The sequence below is a fragment of the Gossypium hirsutum genome, chromosome D08 (genome assembly GCF_007990345.1).
Source record: "Gossypium hirsutum isolate 1008001.06 chromosome D08, Gossypium_hirsutum_v2.1, whole genome shotgun sequence".
In the NCBI taxonomy this organism is placed as follows: Eukaryota; Viridiplantae; Streptophyta; class Magnoliopsida; order Malvales; family Malvaceae; genus Gossypium; species Gossypium hirsutum.
Genome location: NC_053444.1, coordinates 64,851,938 through 64,868,421, shown reverse-complemented (window position 1 = coordinate 64,868,421; position 16,484 = coordinate 64,851,938). Strand labels below are relative to the sequence as shown.

General features: G+C 32.6%; 1 protein-coding gene, 1 long non-coding RNA gene and 1 pseudogene across 12 annotated transcripts; all 3 read left to right on the top strand.

Moving 5' to 3' along the window:
- Positions 1-16,484, top strand: part of LOC107899102 (probable linoleate 9S-lipoxygenase 5) — a 76,974-nt pseudogene that overhangs the window by 23,315 nt on the left and 37,175 nt on the right.
- LOC107899105 (protein MAIN-LIKE 1-like) lies at positions 366-3,377 on the top strand. 2 transcript variants are annotated; one of them, XR_001684580.2, is made up of 3 exons: positions 369-528; positions 626-1,305; positions 1,403-3,377. XR_001684580.2 is itself a non-coding variant. In XM_041098842.1 (2 exons), exons 1-2 carry the CDS (start codon positions 466-468, stop codon positions 914-916), a joined length of 354 nt encoding a protein of 117 aa, XP_040954776.1. In that variant the 5' UTR covers positions 366-465; the 3' UTR covers positions 917-1,403. The 2 variants fall into 2 exon arrangements, 1 of the variants encoding a protein (XP_040954776.1); XM_041098842.1 differs by having other exon boundaries at positions 366-528; positions 626-1,403.
- On the top strand, positions 6,530-11,997 carry LOC121219961 (uncharacterized). 10 transcript variants are annotated; one of them, XR_005917032.1, is made up of 5 exons: positions 6,530-7,267; positions 7,436-7,498; positions 7,581-7,938; positions 8,045-8,154; positions 11,821-11,997. It is a non-coding gene; the product is annotated as an uncharacterized lncRNA (long non-coding RNA). The 10 variants fall into 10 exon arrangements; XR_005917031.1 differs by having other exon boundaries at positions 8,045-8,164; XR_005917030.1 differs by having other exon boundaries at positions 6,569-6,870; positions 7,061-7,498; positions 8,045-8,164.

Sequence of the window (16,484 nt, the reverse complement as noted above, 5' to 3'; positions counted from 1 at the left end):
GTAGAAAAATAAAGTTGTAATAAATGAGATTTAATGAAAAAAATGGGTGTTAAATGTAGAAAAATAAAATTGAAATAAATTAGATTGAATGAAAAAAAAGGGTATTAGATGATGAAAAAAAAGGGTATTAGATGTAGAAAAATAAAATTAAAATAAATGAGATTGAATGAAAAAAAAGGGTGTTAGATGTAGAAAAATAAAATTGAAATAAATGGGATTGAATGAAAAAAAAAGGTGTTAGATGTAGAAAAATAAAGTTGTAATAAATGAGATTGAATGAAAAAAAAAAGTCTCAGATGAAAAAAAAGGGTGTCAGAAGTATTAATTTTTTTTCCAATTTTGCCCCTTTCAAATCGTCCCCACTATAAATAGGCCATTCTGTTCACCACCACGGTTCACCCTCAACCACTGTTGACGACCGCCGCTGTTCACGCTTAACCATCGCCAACGACCATCGATCACTCCATGGATCCTAATCCGAATGTTCTTTTAAATAACAACGACCACATTGCAAGCATTGTGCACAAGGTAACCGAGAAATAAAATGTCTTATTTAATTTTAAATATTCTTTTAAATTATTTTTAAAATGATAAATATAACATTATATATTTACTATAAATACAGGATTTGTACAGAATTGTTAGACCCCGGTTGCATGATCCCAGTTATTTTCCCGATCAAAGAGTTATACTATATTTGAATGTAGCGGGTTTTGGGGTTGCCGCGTACATTCAGATATTTGAGCTACAGGCAGATTTAATATCAGCATTAGTTGAAAGATGGCGCCCGGAGACACATACATTCCACCTCCCATGTGGGGAGGTAAGTATTACGCTACAAGACGTAGCAGTCCAACTAAGGCTGTCTATAAATGGAGAAGCAGTGATCGGGCTTGGAAAAGTGCCCGATCCGTAGGGCACTTGCGAGCGGTTACTTGGAAGGGTGCCCCCGAGCAACGAGGATGAACGTTTAACATATATTAAATTTAATTGGTTGAAAGAAAACTTCCAACATCTTCCGAGCAGTCCAACACATATGAACATTATCTACGCTGCAAGAGCGTTCATTTTGCAACTTATAGGTGGGATACTTTTGCCGGACGTCAATCAAAATAAAGTCTTAATAATGTATCTCCCATTATTAGAGGATCTCGAGCTTGCCGGACGATCTAGTTGGGGCTCAGCAAAGCCGTCTACGAAAACAATGGGCGATTGCTGCCTTCTACTGCAGTCTTGCGCATTATACCGAATGCCATTTCTGGCATTAGTGAGCCACCAACCGTATGTCTAGCCATTCGTTAATAGGTAAATATGTAGTTAAATTTTGTCATCTATTTTTTTACTGTAATGTGTTGTCTTTATTTTTTTGCATGAGAAAAATAATTTGATAATTTATTTTTAGATGGGCAACTGTACTGGGAATTGGGCGATCCTTCACGGTATACTGGTGCCGGCCAATGACAGCCCCAAATGTATTCTTTTTTACATAAAGGTGGTGCCGGCCATTGGCAGGCCACCACCAAAATTTTTTTTTGAATTTTTTCGTATACTGGTACCGGCCAATGATAGCCCAAAATGTAAAAAAAAAATTTACATAAAGGTGTTGTCGGCCATTGGTAGGCCACTACCAATTTTTTTTTGAATTTTTTCGTATATTGGTGTCGGCTAATGACAGCCTAAAATGTAAAAAAAATTACATAAAAGTGGTACCAGCCATTGGCAAGCCACCACAAAATTTTTTTTTGAATTTTTTCGTATACTAGTGCCGACCAATGACAGCCCAAAATGTAATTTTTTTTTTACATAAAGGTGGTGCCAGCCATTGGCAAGCCACCACAAAATTTTTTTTGAATTTTTTCGTATACTGGTGCCGGCCAATGACAAGCCAAAATGTAATTTTTTTTTTATATAAAGGTGGTGTCGGCCATTGGCAGGGCACCACCAAAATTTTTTTTGAATTTTTTCGTATACTGGTGCCGGCCAATGACAGCCCAAAATGTAAATTTTTTTTTTTACATAAATGTGGTGCCGGCCATTGACAGACCAGCACCCAAATTTTTTTTTCTTTTTTTTCCACGTATACCAGTATGATATGATTTTAAAAAAATACACTGGTTCCAGCCATTGATAGGCCAGAACCAAAAAAATCATTTTTTTAAGTCTGACACAATTATCAGGCAATCATGGGTCCAAAATACCAGGTGGTGCCGGCTATTGACAGACCACAACCCCATTTTACTGTTCATTTTAGATTATTTTGGTGATTGTTTTTAAACCTGGGTTATTTTTGTAAATATAAATTTTTTTAGATTATTTTGGTAAAATAGCCTTAATATTAACCATTTTGAATAAGTTTAAATATAATATGAAAATAATATTTAAAATATCATATAAAATATAACATAGTATGAAATATAAATAAATATGATACATGGTTTATTAGTAGGGTGTTCACATTATTAAAGAATAGCCTGAGTTCAAATATTAGATTATCATAAAATAAATAAATATAATACAAAGATATAAGTATATTAAAAATTATTAAAAGCCGTAATAGACTTGAATTTAACAAGAAAATATACTCATTTAATAACTATGTAATAAAAAATTTGACAATCTAATAGACTTTAATTTAATTGAGAATTTTAATAGTGTTGACAATTCTTATAAAATTACATCAACATTTTAATCAAAATAAGGTATTTAAAGTAACTAATGGCATTAAAAGAAGTTAAGAGTGCTAAATTATGTCAAAATTTAAAATATGAAGATTAAATTTTAAATTTGATCATAGTATAGGGACCAAAACTAAAATTTGACAAGTATTATATAATCTCAAAAAGGAAACGCTTTAATCCAAATGAAATATTTAGACTAAATATGATATTATAAAAATAGAAGTACCAAATTATATAAAAATTAAAGTATAAAAATTGAATTTAAAATTTAAGCATATTAGAGGGATTAAAACTGAAATTGAACCATTCTTTTAAATTTTTTTATACAAAGCTTAGAAACATGCATAACTCCTTTCGACCCTTAATAGAGAATAAATGTATTTCAGCACACTTGAAGTTACGTCTTCTTATACTAGTAACAATACTAATACCAATCGAGTTAAAATTTAATCGATAATTTTTTTTAATTTTTTTTAAAAAAAAGCAACTTTGTTTGTTTGTTTATACCAGTGTCTGAATGGTTTCGACAGATATGGACAGATTTAAACGTCTGACTTTTCACTAGAGACAAGCAAAGGTGATAATAATTTGGTGGCTCATATATATGCTAGGTTTTAGGCCTTAAAATTAGTCTCGATAATTTACAATTCAATTATATATAACACGAACCCCATATAAAATATGCATATTATATACACACAACACAACACAAAAATATATTATATTTTATATAACACAAATAACTAATATATTAAAATTTATATATAATATATAATAATTTAAATATGAATATAAAATAGATGAAAATATATCAAGTTGGATCAAATAATAATTGATAATGAACTCAATATTCCCTTAAACACGATTTCAAGTTTGAGTTTTGGGCAGAAAAAACAATGCTAGAAAAAATTTGTAATCTAGGGTTCAATGCAACTTTATTATGAATTTAGCTAGATTTTAATGTTGATATATATGAAAAAACACGTCAGTTTGATACAAGTTCGGTATGTATGTTCAATGTTGTGTTTAGTCACAGTATTGATCAGATAGTGAAACAGAAATGAAAAACAAAGAAGTAAAGAGAGATTTCCACACAACCATTTATTAACATAGTTCGGAAATAAACTTACTTTGTAAAGCCCCACTCAATTAATGATTTTATTCCACAATTGACCCAACTGTCTATCAGCTAAAATCTAATATACTTTTACACAAAGAAGTAATTACAACTCCAATAGTTAGTCCCAACTTTTTACAGTCACTCATCCAAAACCTCACATACATAAGTTTAATCTCTCACTAAGATTGCCTATTAAACAACTGCAAAAATACAACGAAAAATTAAAAAAATAATAAAAAATTCCGCAAAACACTCTTTCTTAAAAGATACGTATTCCATGTGAATTAGCTTCCTAATTACAGGCTTAATACGACAGTTTATTCTATAATCATAGTTTAATATAAACTCTTCTTCAATAAAATAATCAAGATAAATAGCCTCCAATATTATCCAAGATAAAGTAGAATTAATTTCCTTAAAATTAGCCCATAAATCTGTCAAGATGTAACACCCTAACCCACATCTGCCGTCAGAATAGGATTTCAGAGCATTATCGATCAAACATGCATAATTTTGAAACATTTCATATCATATAATATAGACATAATTTCAGAACATTTCATATCACATAATATTCAAGTCAAAATCAATCAAACTCATACATATTGTCCCTTATTCGAACTCTCGAGGCCCAAGCTACATGATAGAAACAAATCGAGACTAATTCAGAAACTCAAAGAATTTTTTGCAAAATATTAAATTTTTTTCAAAGCTGCAGGGTTCACACGCCCGTGTCTCAACCCGTGTTTATGCCCGTGTAACTCTCTAACTTGAGTCACACGGCCAAGCCGCACGCTCGTGTGATAGCCGTGTGTCTTACACGACCCAGTCACGCGCCCGTGTGTCTGGCTGTGTTGTAACACCCCTTAACCCTAAACCATCGCCGGAACAGGGTTACAGAGCATTACCAGATATATCAGATAACTTATAACTAGTTTAAACATCATTCTACAACCGTAATAACAAAACTTTTATACTTAACCTATACATCACCTAGGTACATGCCACATTATCAAACAAAGGTACATCACTAAAATTTCTCTGAGGTCGGGATTACTCTGGATGCTGGACCGGACACTGACTTTCTACTAATCTGCACACGGAAACAACCGTACGCTGAGTATAGGAATACTCAGTGGTATTACCATAATTCAAATTAATAACATTAATCGATAAATTATACACATTTAAATTTATGTCTATAATTATTCATTAATTATCTCGTACTTTAAATTAACTTGATAATTAATAATAATAAGCAATATTTCAATCTTATACTTAATTGTATTCATACCTTATTTCACTATCTAAATTTTATTGGATTTTTCAACAACAACAATTATAATAACTAATTTTATAAATTTGTATTCAAATTAACTCATACACTATTTCTTAATTCAATTTATACCATTAATTTTTCAATAAACATTTAATACATTAAATCAACTTGTTTCAACAACAACAACAATAATAATAACTATCTTTTAATTCGATTTGTTCATTATAATCAATTTACACTAAAAATCTTTTAACACTCAATTTATTCATTAAATTCATAAATAAATTTCAATAACTTGTATTCAATTAAATTCACATATTATTTCACTATTTCAAATCATTTTATTTTCACTTCTCATTTCTCAACAATAGCTATTTTAATTTGCTTTTATTCACTTAGATTTTTTTTTACATTATCTCATACTGCCAAAACCACTTAATGAACTATATCATTATCTATTTCTTGAACCCATGGTTTATACATTTCATTTTCTATATCTCAATTTAATATCTCTTTTCGATTCATATTCAAGATCATTCAATAAAAATTATATTATCAAAATTATTCATTTGCCCCTATTAACTTGACTCGGACTCTGACAGATACGCGGATTCTACCCAAACACACCAGAATATCCAACCAAAACACACCCGAAATAAATATAAATCCTCCATAACACACCAATATATCATATCCTCCCAAACACACCAATAAGACATTAAATGCATCTTTGGATAAACCGAAGCATATAATAACATAATCATCTTCTCGGCAGAGCTACAGATCTCCTCATCAAATCACAAATCCTATGGCATGCCATTTGTATCCAATCTAGTCCGATAAGTTAATAGGGTATTCGAATCACATTTCAATTCAATCACTTTCTCATACTTTCAATTCCAATTTAATCACAATTTAATTCAATACATTTTTCACCTTCCAATCAGTATACCATCAATTGCTCATACATATTCATACTTCATTTTAATTTCATTCAATTCACATACAATTCAATATCATTTAATTCAATATCGATATTCACCTTATTTTTATTTACTAAACATATTATTCAAATTTCAATAATTGCTATTAATAAATTCAATATCAATATTTATTTATCATCCAATTCAATCATGATACTTACTTCAATTTGCTTATCATGTATATTAATTTAAATTTTAACAATTAATAATTAAATTTGAATTATGATAATACTAACCGTAAATTTTCTCGAGTCACTCCTTGTTCACCTTCTCCTTTCCTTTCTCAGACAATAACTCTTGAATGACATTAGCAATTGAGCTTGGAATCTTGAAATCCCAAATTTTTTCCCTTGCTTCCCTTTTTCTTTTTCTTTCCTTTCTCCCCTGTTTTTTTTTTTGAAAAATTCGACTGGACTTTATTGATAAATTGTAAAAATAAAGTTCAATTGGGCTAAACCCAATTTGCCCTAAGAAAACAAAATAACAAAAATAAGCAGGCCTAATATCTGTTTGTCTTGCACAAGAAAAGAAAAAATAAATGAAAATTCAAATTGTTTCCAGCCGAACAGTCAGTTGATCTTCATAAATGATACTGACGTTTCTTCTGCCCAAGACCACTGAAACGTAAAAGCAAATCTTTCCATATCTTTGCACTATCAATTTTTCTTTTCAGAACGGTGCTATTCCACCCATTTCAAGCGTCGTCCCATATTACCGAACGCTGAAGTCTTCCAATTTCTTTTACTCTGAAGAAATCTGATGATTTGGTACCATTTCTCCTCTAGATGATCGAAAGGTCTCTCCCTCCAGGTACTGCTCTCTTCCCTTCTTGTGTGTTTCTCTAGCTAGACTGTGGGCTTCTTTGTTCTCTGACCTTGGGATAAAATGGAATCTGATCCTTCGATATTGATCCTTTAAGCTTTGAATATCACTGATTATCGCCCCTATTTCTGATTTGTCACGACTTGTATTTTGGCATTTTGTAATCACTGTTCTTGAGTCTCCGATTATGTCTACAATATGAAAACCCAACTGAATCCCTAACCTTGCGGCTTGAAGACCTGCCACTGCTTCCGCCGTAAATGGAGATACGATATCTTCATGAAGGGTCGACTTTGCTGCAACGATCTTACCTTCCTCATTACAAACAACAAGGCCTGTCGCAGATCTGGAGTTCTTTAAGTCGAAGGCCGCATAAAAAAGGATGGTATTTTTCCCCCTTTGTGAACTTTGTCTAGACCTCACGCTAGTTCCCTCGATAAGTTCTCTTTCTCTACTTCCTTCTAGCTCTAGAATATAACTTTGTATTTGTTTGGAGATATCCCAACTAGTGTTTGATATGTTTTCATATAATAATTTATTCCTATTTGTCCAGATTAACCAGAGCCCACAACAGAAACTCCTGCACTGTTCATTTGTCCCTTGGCTGAAAACCCAGGTAAGCCAACTCCAAGTATCCATATGACTGTTGTTGAATATCCATGAGAAATTTAAGTGACTCCATATCTCCTTTGCTGTAGGGCACAGATAGAAAACATGGAAACTATCTTCTCCTTCCTGACCGCATCTCGAGCATCGATCCTCAGCCATCACTGTCCGCATTTTCAGATTGAAAAAGTGGAAATGTAGTTCCAAGCTATTCTCCAAATTGTAATCTTGATTTTTGAGGGTAAATGTAAATTCCATAGTTTTCTAAAGAAATTTTTTGTATCGGTCTGTAAATAAACACTAGGATCAATTGTAGCTTTCTGTAATAATTTATAGGCGCTCCTTACGGAAAAGTCACCAGTTGCCTCCCCTCTCCACACTTGGATGTCTTTCTGAATTGACTTTGACAGCGGAATCTGTAGTATTTTCCTAGCGATATCCGAGCTAAAGGTATGAACAATCAAATCTCTGTTCCATGTTTTGCTATCTTCATTGATTAAATCGGACACTACTCTGATATTTTCAATGTTATTGTCCTTCTGTAATCTGTCTGCAGCCATTTTCGGCACCCATATATCATCCCATACTGAAATATGGTCACCTTTACCAACCCTCCAACATAATCCATCTGTCAAGAGTTTTTTTGACGACCAAATACTCCTCCAGGTAAGTGAAGGTGAGTTACTCAGAGGAGCATTTAAGAATTTTGTTTCTGGAAAATATTTCACTTTTAAAACTCGGGCTAATAAAGAACTCAGATAATTAAGAAGACGCCAACCCTGTTTTGCCAGTAAAGCTATATTGAATTTATCAAGACTTCTAAAACCTAACCCACCCAATTCTTTTTCAATACATATATCCTTCCAAGAGCACCATGGATCCCTTTTTTCCCCTTATTTTTCTGCCACCAAAATTTATCAATAATACCCTCTAGTTCCTTGCAGAAAGATTTAGGAAGTAAAAAACACATCATCGAGTAGGTTGGTATAGATTTTAAAACAGCTTTTATGAAGACCTCTTTACCTCCTTGTGAGAGATATTTGATACTCCAATTGTCAATTCGTTGCTTGAATCTATCCTTCAGCATCTGAAACGCTATCTTCTTCTTTTTACCCACCAGGCTAGGTAACCCTAAATATCTTTCCAGATCATCTGAACTTCGTACCCCAAGCATCCGAGTAATTGTTCTTCTTTCTCCTTCCTGAGTGTTGCTGCTGAAAAAAATTATAGATTTTGAAAAGTTAACTTTCTGACCCGAGCAAAATTCGTATTCACAGAGGACCTGTTTTAAAAAAATTGAACCCCTCTCAGAAGCTTCCCCAAACAGAATACAATCATCCGCAAAAAGCAAATGTGAAACATACGGCCCTCTTCTGCTTGCTTTGACGCCTCTAATTTTGTTTTCCTGCATACCCAATCTCATAAGGATAGAGAGACCTTCTTCACAGAACAGAAATAAGAACGGACTCAACGGATCCCCTTGTTGTAAACCTCTTGAAGGATAAAAGAAGTCTCCACGATGCCCATTAATACCTATTGAATAAGAGACTGTATTAACGCATTTTAACAGTTTGGTCACCCACTCTGGATCAAAACCCATTTTCTTCATTATTTCCTCCACAAAACTCTAATCTACCCTATCATATGCCTTACTCATATCCAACTTGACTGCCATAAAACCCTTCTTCCCTGACCTCTTCTGTTTCAACGTATGGATTAATTCATAAGCCAGCAACACATTATCCGATATCAATCTCCCAGGCACAAAAGCACTTTGTGCAAGATCAATGCATTTGTCTAACACTTTCGTAGTACGATTTGCTAAAACTTTAGCCATTAATTTGTATATGACATTACACAAATTAATAGGCCTGAAATGTGATATATCCACTGGATTTGAAATTTTGGGGATTAAAACAATATTTGTTCTATTAATTGGTCCTATCTCCATTCTTCCATTCAGTTGATCGAGACAAAAAGAAATCACCTCTTCTCCGATAATTGCCTAACACTTCTGGTAGAATAACGCTGGAAATCCATCTTCCCCTGGAGCCTTAGTGGGCCCTAATTCTGACAGAGCCTGCTGAATCTCCTCCTTTGTATAACTCTCTTTTAGCATTGAATTATCTTCGTTTGAGATACACCTGTGAACTCCAGATAAAACATGCTCAAAATTTCCAGGTCTGCCACCAGAAAATAACTGATTGAAATATGACCTGGCAATTAATTCCATTTCCTTTAAATCTTCTATCTCCATCCCATCCTCGTTCTTCATTTTGCGAATCAGATTCCTCTGTCGTTTCTGTGTAGCTTGTTTGTGAAAAAAGGCTGTATTTTTATCCCCAAATTTCAACCAGTTCACCCTTGCCCTTTGTTCCCAATAGCACTCATCCTTTTCTATTTCGAAATTAAGTTGGATCTTTGTATCAATCAGGTCAGCTAAATTTTCTTCATCTCTTTCCTCTTCAAGTAATGAAACCAGCTTGGATGATAACAACTTCTTCTTTACTTTTCTAGAGAACCGAATTTGACTAGCCCATCACTCCAGCCCCTCTTTCATGCTGTCCAACTTGCTTAAAAAATCTCCTTCAGAATGTTCCCATATGTCTTTAACTGTATTTAAAAACGAATCCTCCAATACCCACCAAGCCTCAAATTTGAAGCTTTTTTGTGTTCTCTCTCTGCACTCCTTTGTATTAACCAGTAATGGGCAGTGGTCAGAAAACGTATGAGGAAGATGTTGAAGCTGAAAATCAGGAAACAAATGCAGCCACTCTGCAGTCGCCACTCCTCTATCTAACCTCTCTTGAATATTATTCTTAGGTAAATTCCCCCTTTCCCAAGTAAACCAGTTCCCAGTAAACCCCAATCAGATAAATCACATTCCTCCAAAGTCTTACGAAAATCTTCCATTCGTCCTTCCTCTCGCACTAAACCGCTTTTTTTTTCAAAACTATACAGAATTTCATTAAAATCTCCACAAACCATCCATGGTAACTCCCTTTCTGTACCTAGAAGCCTTAATAGGTTCCAGGCTTCAGCTCTGCCTTGTGAATATGGAGACCCATAAAAACCTGTATACCTCCATTTGTGCCCTTAATCCTCTTCATCAATGATCACATCAATATGTCTTCTTGAAAAACTCTTTAGCTGGATTCTTTTGTGCTCACGCCAAGCCAAACACAACCCACCCCTAGAACCATCTGAACTCACATCAATACCGTGTAAAAACCCACAACTCTTTCGAACTCTTTCCATTTGATTACTACTTATTTTTGTCTCCATAAAGAAGACTACTTGGGGATTATATAACTTCAGCATGTACCGAAGTCTCCAAATTGTCCGTGGACTCCCCAATCCACGAACATTCCAACTTAGGATTTTCATTGCCCTCGGTTGGCTTGCCATTTGGCAGCCGCCGATGATTGATTGCTCACCTCCAATGTCCTCCTACTCCTTACCGTCGAGATGTTAGACTCTACTTTGGCCAAATCTGCCTCCATCTCCCTTCTATTTCTCTTCTTTCCCTCCTCTCCAATAAGTACTTCATCTTCAAGATCATGTTCCATTAAGTTATTCATCAAAATCCCACTCCACTTCCCGTTTACTTCTCGTGTCTGAGATCTACTTCCTACAAGATTAATCCCCAATATTGGATCGATATTTTCATTATTAACCATATTTTTCGCCAGATCTCTTGCAGTGTTCCTTCTAAGTTGCCTTTTTCCATTGATCCCACTTCCTTGTTCCTCCCCTTCTTCACGCAACCATACACTTGTCATCGTTTGAGCTCGTCGAGACTGTGCCCTAAGTGATAAATCCCATCTCATCTCTTTAGTTTCCACTCCTTCCGCCATCCTTGCTTCACAAAAGGAATCACTATGGCCCAAACAACCACAATAAAAGCAAAAGAGTGATAGCCTTTCATATTTAAACCAGACATATGAACACTTTCCATAACACATTATCTGTTTTTTCTTTTTCAAAGGACGCCGTACATCAATTTTAACTCTTATTCTCATGAAATTCCTGCTATCTCTACCCAGACTTGAACCATCATACTCCATGAATTCACCAATGAAATTGCCCAATTGAATTGCCAGATTTTCCGAAACAAAACCAATAGGAACATTATAAAGTTGAACCCACAAAGGTGAGTAGATTAAAGAAACCTTCAAAGGATCCTCCCCCCTTTGCAACTTATGAAGAATCAATAAATGATTGTTAAAAGTCGAAGGTGAACCTTTAATAACCCTTTCAAGATCCATTATATGAAATAATTGAAATAGATACCTTTTTCCCCCAAATCTCTAATCTGAACTCCTTTTACAGGGTGCCACAAATTCGCCATTGTACTCCTCATTGCTGGAAAATGAACAATACTTGCAGTTAAAAAGCATCCCACCAATTGCAAAACTTCCGTTTCTCTGTCTGTATCAGTTTCAGTTTGTACTTGTAAAATTTCATCTTCCTCCTCCTCCAAAGATAGTCCCGCAAATTCCGTCTCCATACTAACTCGTTCCTTGAAATAGCTGTACTAAAGAGATCTGATATTTACCGTCGCATCAAGAGACAGAAAGCAACAAATCAAGATAAAATAAAACCTAAAATAAACAAAAACAAAAGAAACCCTAAAGAATTGCAAGGAGCGCAGATAGAGGCGTGCTATTTTAGCAGACTTCACTTTATTTAATTCTTTTAATAAGTGTGATCCTTTCTCCCCTGTTTTCGTTTGCCTATTCTGTTTCCATTTCTCTTTTTCCATCTTTTTATTTCTTTTATTTAGTTAGTTTAATATAATAACAATAAAAGAATAATATAATATTACTTACTTAAATAATAAGGAAATATGTAATCATTACTAATATGTATGTATTTCATTTTTCCACATGTCATCATATACACCATGCATTTATCAACAATTTTGTTTATTTGAAATATAATAATATAATATAATTAATATAATTTACAATATAATAAAATAATAATATACTTAAAAAAAATCTCAGATTTTACATGCATATGCCGCCTCATTTATGGGACTTGGCATATTTACTTATTTAGTCCTTTTAACTTTTCTTTAATCTATTATTTAACTTTTACTCCTATTGTAATTTAGTCCTTTTTAATCAATTAACCATCAACACATTAAAATTTCTTAATGAAACTTTAATACTACCCTAATGACACTCAGTAAATATTTATAAAAATATTTACGGCTCATTTTATAATATCGAGGTCTCGATACCTCATTTTCGACCCAATTTACCTAATAATTTCTTGTAAATCACAAAAATCACTAATTCAAAAATATTTCTAAAATTACGCATAACTTATAATTATTAATTAATAATTTTTTTCTAACTTTTTCATCGGATTTAGTGATCTCAAATCACTACTCTGACACTACTAAAAATTGGGTTGTTACATGTGTGGACTCAATATGTACATTAAACATCAAGTTTACTATTCCTTGCAATCTTGGACACTAAGCAACTCAAAAATCAATCGTTCAACCAATTTGAAACACAATCAAATATCTTCAAAACATATCAAAATAATCAACCTAGTTGTCTAACCAATGTACCCTTATAGGTACCGCAATTACATTATCAAAACATATTAATTTAAACATCATTCAAATTAAATTTGTAAAGATACCAAATTCAATCTAATTTATCTATATCATGTTCATTTATGCAATAATTTAAAACATGTCATATTAGAGCCTTAATATAAGATATACTCATATATATATATAACCAACCAATATTAATTTATAATATTATTTACAATCAATCCACAAAATAGTTAAGATTTAGACGCCCTAGGTACATGCCGACACAAAAGGAATAAACATCACGACATTTGAGATCAGGATCGTTGTTTGGATGCTGAATCGACAAACAAAATCAAGTACCTAACCTGCGCACGGAAAACCAAACCATACGCTGAGTATAAAATCAGTGGTATATATTTTTATAATCCGAATATTAAAGGCAAGATAATTTAATATATACATTTAATCACACAATAACATTAATCATTCAATTAATCAATTCATCAACACATCATTTATAACATATTCAATTCTCATCTTCTGCTATTTCAAATCTCATACTTGCTGTCCAAATAGCTTTTCACATTCAATGTTTTCCAATGCCAATCATAGTATTATTTCATTTAATCACCCTTATTAACACGACTCGGACTATGACGGATACACGGATCCAACCAAAACAAACTAGTTTGGTACCCAATACCTCATCGGATAATTTGAAGTAATAATTTGACACCCAGTGTCTCATCGGCTAAATCGAAGTAAATTGGCACCCAGTGCCTCTTCGAATTAATCCGAAGTAATAAATTGATACCCAATTTCTCATCGACTCAAATTCGAAGTAATCCCTCAACTCTTCCAATCCTATGGCATGCCATCTATATCCGACTCAGCCCGATATAGTTAATAGGGTTTCAATTTCACAATTCAATAACAATCAATATCAAATATCAATTTTCCATATAATCACATGTACATGAATTCAATTCAATTCAATTCAATATCAAAATGTCATATACTCAACTCAAGTACTTACCATAAACATTAAATCAAAATAAAACAATTAATAATTAGATTCGGATTATAGAAATACAAACCAAAAATTTCGAGCTATTCCTCGTTGACTTTATCTTTTCCTTTTTTAATCGAGGATTTTAGGACAACGTTAACAATTGAGCTTGGAACTTTGAAAACCCTAGCTTTCTCCTTTTTCTTTTCTTTCCTTTTTCCCTCTGTTTCGTTTCTATTCTTTGTTTCTTTTCTATTTCCTTTTGTTTTTTTATTTATTTATTATATTTACTTATTATAATATATAATATAATATATATACTTAATAATTAAGATATAATATTATAATATTATAATATATATAAGTTTTATAAATATCTATCTTATGCCACTTCAATTATGACCGTTGGTATAGTTGTTATTTAGTTCCCTTAATTTTTCTTTAATCTATAATTCAACATTCACCCTTTATGCAAATTTGTCCTTTTACTTAATTACTCTTAATTCAAGTAAATTCACCTAACCAAAACCTAATTAACTACACAACTAGCTTCGTAAATATTTTTTTATAAATATTTACGAATTTGATTTACAGTAACACCCGTGACTATCGGGTCTTTACACAAGATAAGTGCAAACGAGCCTTATCCACAAAGTTTTGTTGGAACATTTTCAAATATTTATAGTGTTCTAATAACTATAAATGAATAGGTATAATTAATCAAAAGTTATATTATTTGATTTTTTGAAAAGAATTATAACTATTTAAATAATATTATTTGAATAGTTATAATATTAAATGAACAATTATGTGTTTATTTTAAAGACATTATTATTCAGAAAGACACCTGTAACACCCCTTACCCGTATTCCTTAACGGAACAGAGTATGACGTATTACTAAATATATATATATTTATAAAATTTCGGCAACATTTCTACTTATTTTTACATAAAACCCCTTGCAAATTTTCGAACATAATTTCAAACAAATTTAATATTCCAACCAAATACAGTTGTATGTTCAGACACAATTTATCCATTAATAAACACCAACATTTTAAACCAAACTATACTATATATACATATTTAAGCCGCAATACATAAAGTCATCTATACATGCCATGTTTTCCAAAGTATTAATTGCAAAATACCCAAAAAGTTGATGATAGTGTAGATGATTATCTGACGTCGTCCAAGTTCCGAGCTGATTGATGTCACTATAATAAAGGGAAAATAAAAACGAGTAAGCATATAGCTTAGTAAGTAAACATAGGACAAATAAATAAATTCCTTACATGATTACATAGTAACATAATTTTAATCACACATAAATTTCATTATTTGTTCAATTTCCAGCAAGCTGTTTTTCTGCATCATGGTCACTAATTTATTTTTATCTGGAGCTACAGGGCTCGAAATTGGATTCTGTAAATTTTCCCTGAAACTAGACTCATATACTTTTCCACCATAAAATTTTCAGAATTTTTGGTTTATCCAATTAGTACAATTTATTCTTTAAACTTCCCCTGTTTCACTGCCTGATAGTTCTGACCTCCCTTTACTAGAATTTACTTAACTCCCTGTAAAAAATTATAAAAATGTTCTCATTTGTTTTTATTAAAAATAGACTCATTAAGGAATCCAGGCATATAAACTTCAAGCCATAATTATTTTTTTTACAATTTTTGGTGATTTTTCAAAGTTGGAACAGGGGAATTCAAAATCAATTCAACCCTGTCTCAATAAAATTAAAATACCCCAAATATACAACTCTTTTGCTTGCCTTTTTTATTTCATATGAAAATAGACTCACTCAGCTTCAATTTTATATATTATTCAACCTCTAATTAATTTTCCACCATTTATGGTGATTTTTCAAAGTTTCCCAACTGTTGCTGTTCAAAACAGTTTTGCATTTAAAATTTGCTCTTTTGTAGGTTTGATATTTCCTTCCATCTCACACATGGGTTGATTAAGTATCAAACCCAAAATCCCTCACATAATCTCGTCCACCTTATATATATTCACCTTTCCGATTTTCCTTTGTTGAACACTCGGAATGTTGTCCGTTATCGGTGGATTTAGCACTTAGCAACCACCAGTAATTCAGGGAATCAACACTTAGCAACCCCTTGGGGGAATCAGCACTTAGCAACCTCCTTTTACATTCAAAGATACGGTGGAATCAGCACTTAGCAACCACCAATGAGTCGGGGAATCAGCACTTAGCAACCCCTTGGGGGAATCAGCACTTAGCAACCCCCTTTTTACATTTAATGTACTCCGGCCTATTTCGAGTGTTCAACCGGAAACTGTATTTTTCAACACTTTACCACATTTCCCAACTTAACTACATTTTTAGGATCTTTGCCAAGTAATTATTCTATGTTCAATTAAATCTCAAAAAATATTAAATAATATCAAAA